The following is an 8,823-nucleotide window of genomic DNA, read 5'->3' on the forward strand; positions in this document are numbered from 1 at the left end:
AAAAAAACGTCGATTTTTCATCTTCTCTATATTCTTATGTTTCATCGATGTTCTAAGTAAAAATATTTGTGTAAACTAGTATTTACAAATATTTTAATTTGCACTCACATCTATATACAAATGAATGTACATATGTACATAGTTACATATGTATGTACACTCTTTATTTCTATTTCATGCTCCTTTGTTGACTTTTATTGGCCATTTTGTTTATCTAAGTGTTTGGGGAACTGTTGTGTAAACACTCATTCATTGTATCTATCAACATTTTCAACGATTAATATTTGTAATTACTGGAAGTAAATATTGTTGTCTTTTGGTATCATAAAGTATGTATGTCTACATACATATGAACACGTGGGCATGGTGGGTGAAAAAGCGACTTGTATGTTAGATAAATTGATCATATGCCAAAAATTACTTGATATGGCTGCCAATATTTAGCCTGTCAAGTGCCAAATTACCAGCCAAACGGTTATGCAAATGTCCCACCTCCCCCCTCCCCCCCAATGAAGTTGGTCAATAAACATTGTTGGGTGTATATCTAAGGAAAAAGTAATAGGATTTCCCTTTCCATTTATTCGGTCATATAATTTACTCATTCACTCATACATGCATACATATACTAAGTGGAGCTCGAATATTTATGCTAAAAAATAAGCCTAAAAATATATCAGTTTAAATGAAACATTTTCAAATTAAATGAAACCTTTTTCAGGTTAAGCGAGATATTATAAGTAATTTTACATTAAAAACAAAGATATCATTGCCCTCTACGGCGTTTCTGTAACTCTCCTCTACTTGTCTGCTTATTTGTCTCTAAACCTTATTGTTTTGTTTATTTATTCCAGGGACACAACAGTTATAAATTTTATCGGAAAAAAGTTGTTCCATAACAGTTATTAGATGAGAAATATTTTTTATTTCGCCAATAAAAGTCATAACCCAACGTTTACATTTTACGTTGCCTGATAACTGTTGTGCAGGAGAAATATGTTTTCCGTCGCCAATAAGAGTTATTTCCCAACGTTTGTTTTTTACGTTGCTTGATAACAGTTATTAACCAGCGTTTATTTTTACGTTGTCTGATAACAGTTATTTTACTTATCCTCTCATATTTTCATAATCTTAATTTTCTTCTCCATCTCCGGTTTCGTCAATATTCTTATCTTACAACGTTTATTTGACAAAGTAAACCATAAACGTTGGGCAATAACTGTTATAAAGCAACGTAAAAAACAAACGTTGGGCAATAACGTTGTCAAACAATGTAAAAAGTAAATATTGGGTTATAACTCTTATCGACGAAATAAAAAATATTTTTCATCTAATAACTGTAATGGAACAAAGTTTGCGTTAAATTTCAGAATTCGGGCAACCTTTTTAATTTGTAAATTCGAGATAGCAGTTATTTTTGGTCCCTGGTTTATTCATTTTTTGCTGATTTACACAATTTTGTGTGGTACATATAAACATTTCTCAAAAATAAATAAATGTCGAGACTTTCAAATTCACTGTTTCTTTTTTTTTAACTCAACGCGAATTTCTCTATTGAGTTACAGAAACGGGGGCTTCATAGTAATAACTAGGGCTCGGAATCTCATGCACTGAAAAATCGAAAATATGCGCATATAATATGCATTCAAAAGTCAGAAATATGTGCCATAAACAAGTAAGATATGCAATTAAAATTAGTTTCCTAATATTTTATTGCCGGTACAAAAATAAATAACACATGTCGGCGCCTGTGTCAAAGATTGTCGTATGTTACGCACGTACGTATGACGCTTACGATAATATTTTACCCAGGCGACGATGTATTTTAACAAAAAAGTAACGAAAACAATTCACTTCAATATACCAAACATATTTATGGATAAAATTAGTTTATAATCCAGCAGTCAGATACAATCTTGTGTAAATAGACAGCTGAGAAAGTTTGCGATTTTGATTCCACAACTCGTACAACCTACAGCCATTTGGCGGTTTTAATGAATTTCAGTACATCATTCAGAGAGAGCCAGGTTCACTATAAAAAATTCTGCAGAAATGGCTTGCAGAGTGTCTTTAGCCTCATCCTTGCAAAGGCGGGACACTCGCACAGGAAGTGTTCGACTGTCTCTTTTGAGCCAGAGCCATCGCAACTACTACACCAATGGACCAGTGCCCTGTGCACACTGCAGTAAGTTAGTAGGTATCTTCTTTGCTCATTCCTAAGAGGACTTTGGTCTAAGTGGGTCGTAGGACACCTCTGCTTAGCCTTCGAGTGATAAATTTCGGTAATTGTTGCTTTTATCTCACTGAGCAAAGCGCCCACGTCCACCGCGTCGAACACATTCAGTGCGGAGCCGCTCCTTGCAAGTTCGTCCGCTGCCACGTTTCCGTAAATGTCCCTATGTGCCAGGAACCATATTAGGATAATTTCATATTGATCAGAGACATAGGCCAGTATTCCACTAGTTGAGATCTAACAGAGGTAGAAGAGAGTACCTCAATAGCCACTTGGCTATGCGAGAAGATATTCAGATGAATATTTAAGAAGAGATTTCGCACTAAATTTAAATGGTTGTAAGTCAAAAAAAGGGCCGCTGTGGTGTTGTGGTAAGCAATAAGCAAAAAAAGAAGTGCATCTGCATTTTCACCTTATTAAATATATCCTAGCGAAGAAATATCAAGTTTTGTAATTATTTTTGTTAATTTGCTGGTGTATATGAGCAAAATTTAGTAGATCGCCAAATGAAAAAAAAACTGCTATGTAAACAAAAAATGCCGTCCACGGTGTATTTGACAGTTTAACCAGTTTTTACCCAAAAAGCGTTCCCGTACCTTTTGTTTTTTTTTCTCTTTATCTGAGAGCAATTTATAAGCAACTTTGCATAATGGTCAAACCAAAAATTATGAACGTTAAAATTTTAAACCAGCTCATATTTAAGGATTAACGAACAATAATACGCCGTCAAAACAGTTTTAGCCCCACCCAACCCGAGCTGTAAAAATTGCAATTATTTTGTTTAGCAATCAATGATTTTGCAACCAATTTGATTGCAATGAAATTTATTGCTTTTTTTGTGAATGTAAAAATTACAATTTACACTCATTTACAAGAAATTGATTGCAATCAATTTAATTGTAAGCACTTCTGATAGCAAACAATTTGATCGCAATAAAATCACATTTTAATTACCATTATGTTGTATTCTTGGTAAGTAAAGCAATTGATTCGCGATTTGTTGTGTTTGTAAAAAAATAATACAAATGAAATCGATTGGAATCAAAAGTGATTACAATCAAATTGATTGCAATCAAACCAGGTTGCAATATAAAGTATATTTTTCGATTGCAATCCAATTTAGTTGCAAATTTTTACGCTCTGCACTCAACTTAATTCGGTCTTCAAAGGGTTAATTTAAAGCAGTCTCCCTTTACTCTAGCCCAAAAACCATTTTTCGGACAAACGTAGTAGCACTTTCATTATCACTAAGGACATAGAATATAAGCGAGCCATATACAGGGATCTTTGTTTTTACAAGCTTTTATTTAACTTGCTCATCCCGCAGAAATTCCCTATCGATTTTGTCTATGATCTTTGGTTATGTTTTATTCTATCAAACTGGTACTCTCGCTATAGTTGCGTTCCAGATGCTCACGATATTTACTATATTCACGATTTGCTGTTTTTTTTTACAGGAAAGCGTTCCAGGTGGCAAAAAACCTGTAAGTCAAAGCACTTTTATGAGAGTAACTTGCACTCTCTCTCAGTGAGAAGTTGCAGGTTTTAGTCCGAAGGTGTTACCCACTGTCCACAGAAATCTGGTCACCGTATGTATGCCTATCACAGGCAAGTGTTTATGCCACTAGAAGTGCCCAATCAACAGTCCCATAAGTTGTCAGCAGACCGTCCGAGCATGAGGACAACATGAGTTTTGCTCACCTCCAGCCCCTCGAAGTCTTCCAGTCATTGTTGAGCGAAATATTCACCCAGTTTCTGACGGTCTTCCATGGCCGAAGGGAGGAGTGCTCCTGCCTCTTCACCTATTTTCCATAATGTTTTCTATGTCCTTGAGAATTGCAAATACGGAGTCATGTTCGCCAAGATAGAAGTAAAGATTGCCTCCGTTACTTTCAATATAGACTCTAGATCCTAACCCCGCGTGGATTGAGAGTAAAGCCAACATTCAGACTCAGACATTTACGTCTAAATCTCTGCCTCCAGCAATTTCCGACTCCCTCCACACTGTATCATATTAGCACAGATTTCTCTTAAGCCCTAAGGTAGCCTTAAGGGGCATCGTGAGCAACCCCACGCCTTGTAAGGAAATCTCCCGTCGATCGTTCTTTGAATATTGGTAAGCAAATTTGCAAATTTGATTGAGAGTCTGCTACACCACACCACATGGTCCTATCATAAAGGTATAAATCCAGAGGATTCCTACAGGTGGCAGGCCCCGCTTTTTACCAAAAACCTGTTTTCATTTCCAGAACGCTGTAAAGCGTTTCGAGGTTCTTGGTATTTCCATTTTGTTTGTGGGCGCCCTTGCTTTCGTTACATCCCTGAAAACATTTCTATGTTAAATATATGTATGTAAAAGTTTCAAAACTGTCATTTAGGGCATATTTAGATACATATCGTTACCTTAATATATCGCTGAAACACAAAAAGGCGTAGCTAACTAAAAACCGAAAATTCACTTTTTGATTGTTTATGATGCATTTCATCGAATTATACGTCCGCGCATCGTTTTATGAAGTAAAAAATTTTAGTGAGTAAACTCTAAAGCGTGGGGTACAATTAGGCATTAATTAGGCGATTAATTAGTTCTCGAGAATATGTACGCACATAGACTACGAAAATTCATATGGCGTGCAGACAGAGTTTTCACTTATCAAACCTTATCACTAAAGAATGTACTATGTTAATGTGTAATGTTATATGAAAATGTAGAAACTAACAATTCGTATAATTTAATTTATTAATCATTTAAGACACTTGCTCAATCCATTCTAATGCGAGTTCCATGAAGCCAACGAAAAAGCAATAACTGGATCCGAGTCGTATCCGTCTTAAGCTATACGTTCGTGGTAATTCGGGATCAGTAATCGCACTTTCGTAGATTTCACTCAAAATTAGACCACGTTGGACTCATTAATAACCCTTATCATTATAATTATGATTTATTTTCAGATTCTCTGATCAATCCAAAAAATATTTGGAAAAGACGAAGCCGATCGAACACATAAAAAGTTGAAAGATCGATACTGACACTTAAAGAAATGGATGAAAATAAATTCTAGGTAAAAGACTGACTTGATTGGAATAGTAGTGCTCAACATAATTGCGAAGATCTGACTGACCATTAAAATTAGAAAATCAACTGCTAGAAAACCACCGAAGAAATTAGACACCGATATAAGCATCACACTTGTTCAGTTATTGTTGTGACCAGCTCCCCACCTCCCTCCAAAGATAATAAAACCAAAGAACCCAAAACTAAGCAAATATAACTTCAAATAAAGTAAAGGACACAATAAAAGAATGTCGTCACGTTTGAAGGAGAAAGTAACTGCTGCTATACGAAAATTTAACAAGAGTCGAAGTCGCAGTGGTAGCGGTGATAAAACAGCAGAGGCTGGAGGTGGCGGTGGCGCTAATGTGAATGGCGCCGGTAGTAATGTTGGAAGTGCAAAGAATCCAAATGTCAATGCCATGGCCGTGGGCGTGACGGCTGAATCACCAGGCAAACGGTTGCGTCGACAAGATAATAAGTATGTACTTATTCTAGGTATTAAAAAAAAAAACAAGATATCATGTTTTTTGTAAATTTTTTAATACAATAACACAAAGTATTCCCGCTTTGTTTTGTAGAGTTTCGCCAGCCACAAGCCGCATGGTTATGTCGGTGAATGCTCAACATGCTCCCGATCACAGTATTCGCGCACGTCGCTTGATGAAAGAGTACAAGGAAATACAAAAGTTGCACAATAGTAAAAGGGATCCAGTATTCACGGTAAGCATTCGTTGCATGTAAGGTACATACATGCATACATACATTTTTATACGTTTTCTTTTTACAACAGGTAGAGCTTATCAATGATAACCTATACGAATGGTATGCCCGACTGCATATTGTCGATCCGGACTCAAAGTTAGCGAAAGACATGGCCGAAATGAGCATTCCATTTATACTCCTGCATTTAGTGTTTCCCGATAACTTCCCATTCGCACCGCCATTTATGCGAGTCGTCGAACCACGCATCGAGAAGGGCTTCGTAATGGAAGGTGGAGCTATTTGCATGGAACTTCTAACGCCACGTGGTTGGGCCTCGGCGTATACCGTGGAGGCGGTGTTAATGCAGTTTGCAGCGAGCTTAGTCAAGGGTCAGGGACGTATTGTACGAAAAACAAAAAGTGCAAAGGAATTTAGTAGGTAAGACCACAAAATCAACAATAAGTAGTTGCATACATTTCACTATACATACAATTGTACATTAGGGTGGTCCGAAAATGCCTGAGGAAAAAGTAAAGGCGGATTTTTTCCCTCAACCCCTAGGATCGTTCTATACCACTGATGGGCACTACCTTGCCCGCCGGTAAAGCTCTTTTAAGCCTTATATACATTTTGTATAGGCGCCTGAAGTAAAAGCCCTCTCTACCCATCGCTTTTCTATACCCAAAAAATATACATACCTCTATTTTTTATTTTGAATTCAACAGATATTAAAAGGTCGCTCAAAGCGCTCAAAGCGCTCAAAGTTTTCTATGCATTTTATATGGGAAAAACATCTTTTCGTAGAAATGGTATAGAATTCTTGAAAATCGATATTTCTCGATCGGAAAACTTTGTTTCTCTTCAGAAGATTCCCAATAATAATACCCAATGTTTACTTAACCATTTTTTCATAGTAACTGTATTTTATAGGCCCGCCGAAAACCCCATAAAATGCAATGGGAGACCAATAAAAAATCTATAGTATTAAAATATAGTAAATAATCAATGGGGTATTATTATTGGAATCCTCCGGAAGAGAGCCAGAGTTTTCCAATCGAAAAATATTGATTTTGAAGAATTCTATACCATTTCTACAAAAAATTGTTACATAGAAAACTTTGAGCGCTTTGAGCGACCTCTAAATATTTTTTGACTTCAAAATAAAAAATAGTGGTATAATCTTTTTCAATATAGAACAATCCTAGGGGGTGAGAGCATCAAAATTCCGACTTTACTTTTTATTGGACCACCTTAATGTACATGCATACATACAGTATCTCTTGCTTATTATAAGAAGAAAGTACACTTTCCTTGCTTTACTGACCCTAGATTGCTCGTGCTGAGAGCAAAAAAAGTGCTATTTTATAAGTGCATTTGAGAAGATAAAAGCTCAGTTTTGGCGCTCACATTTGTGTTGAGTGTTTGGCCGAGCTTCTCATTCACCGTCCGACAAATTAACGTAATCAGACGCTTTTTCATGGCAGAAATACACCCGGAAGTTTGCTTTTGCCTGTCGACCGCTGTTAGAAACAATCTTTTCTGATTTAGATGTTGCTCGGACCAGGGTGCGAATCCATGTCCTACAGAGTAGTAATACGCACTCAGCCGCAGCGGCCTTCAGGTCAGTTAATCTAGACTAAATTAACGTAACCAACTAATTAATATTCCGGCCAAATTGTTATTTGAAAAACTGTGTTGGCGGTTAGTCAAAACTAAACTTACCGTAGAAAACTTAAGAACCAGAAAATTTTAAATTCTAAAGGTCTCTAAAAGAATTTAAACACATATACTACATCAATAAATTAGTTTCAGTGTTTATTGAAATCCAGGATTTTGAAGAAATTCCGAACTTTGAAATATTCGTCTTTAAAAAGCTTTTTACCAAACAAACTAGAGACACACAAATTTTAGATGGGCGATATTATTGAGATTTTCGTGTTTGTAGGATAATTTTATTACTAATTTTTAAATAAAGTTTAGGAATAAACAGAGTACTGTAGTACAATAACTGAAAACGAAATTACTAAATGACTTAATTTTACTTAAAGTGTATATTTATGCTCTCTTCTCTTTTCTCTTTCGTACAGACGTACAGCGGAGGAAGCGTTCCGTTCATTGGTAAAAACACACGAAAAATACGGTTGGGTGACACCAGCGCTTTCCGACGGTTGAATTTATCGACGGCATCTGTACTATACACTTTAGTATTAATATTCAAATTAAGCTGTCAAAAGAAACAAAAAAATTGAATACAAAGAAATATGAGATTCTGGTCAAAATTCATACCGGAATGCTCCAATTGAAGTGATACCTTCTTTTAAATAGCTGTTATTGAACATGCGGAGCCGTATAAATGCGCTTCAACGTAACCAGGACCCACCAGCAAATCTATCAGGTACAGGTGCTAAAGACTGGTCCGGAGATTTGTGGACCAAAAATTATTCTGTTCTAATCCATAGACGTTCCAGCATTAAGCAGCAAGAACAAAGAAAAATCAATACGAAATTAATAAACAGTCAATATAGGCCGCTGTCATCGCCACTCTTTCGTTTGAAGTAACATCACTGTAGAATTTTGAAAACAAAACTACTTTTTAACCGACTTCCAAAAAAGGAGGAGGTTATCAGTTCGTCGGAATATTTTTATTTTTTTCTATGTATGTTACCGCATAGCTTTGGACCACGTCAACCGATTTCGATAATTCTTGCATTTTGCATCGGAAAGGTAGTGAGTCAACATCTGACTCAAAAAAAAAAACAAAATTGACCACTTGTTAGAGCTTCGTGTCCGCTTATGGGAGATTTTTCGCCATAATTGGACATTTTTGAGTGTCCGC

At 36.2% G+C, this 8,823-nt stretch overlaps 1 protein-coding gene across 1 annotated transcript in view; it reads left to right on the top strand.

The window, feature by feature from the left end:
- The window catches only part of LOC118740952 (ubiquitin-conjugating enzyme E2Q-like protein 1), a 73,923-nt gene extending 65,632 nt beyond the window's left edge, over nucleotides 1–8,291 (top strand). The window contains exons 2-5 of the mRNA XM_036472724.1: nucleotides 5,183–5,763; nucleotides 5,864–6,005; nucleotides 6,076–6,425; nucleotides 8,075–8,291. Coding sequence (XP_036328617.1) covers nucleotides 5,534–5,763; nucleotides 5,864–6,005; nucleotides 6,076–6,425; nucleotides 8,075–8,159 — 807 coding nt within the window. The 5' untranslated portion in view covers nucleotides 5,183–5,533 and the 3' untranslated portion in view covers nucleotides 8,160–8,291. The remainder of the gene's footprint in view (nucleotides 1–5,182; nucleotides 5,764–5,863; nucleotides 6,006–6,075; nucleotides 6,426–8,074) is intronic.
- The last annotated feature ends 532 nt before the right edge of the window (nucleotides 8,292–8,823 follow it).

The sequence above is a fragment of the Rhagoletis pomonella genome, unplaced genomic scaffold (assembly GCF_013731165.1).
Source record: "Rhagoletis pomonella isolate Grant_MI unplaced genomic scaffold, Rhpom_1.0 Rhpom_scaffold_00006, whole genome shotgun sequence".
Classification (NCBI taxonomy): domain Eukaryota; kingdom Metazoa; phylum Arthropoda; class Insecta; order Diptera; family Tephritidae; genus Rhagoletis; species Rhagoletis pomonella.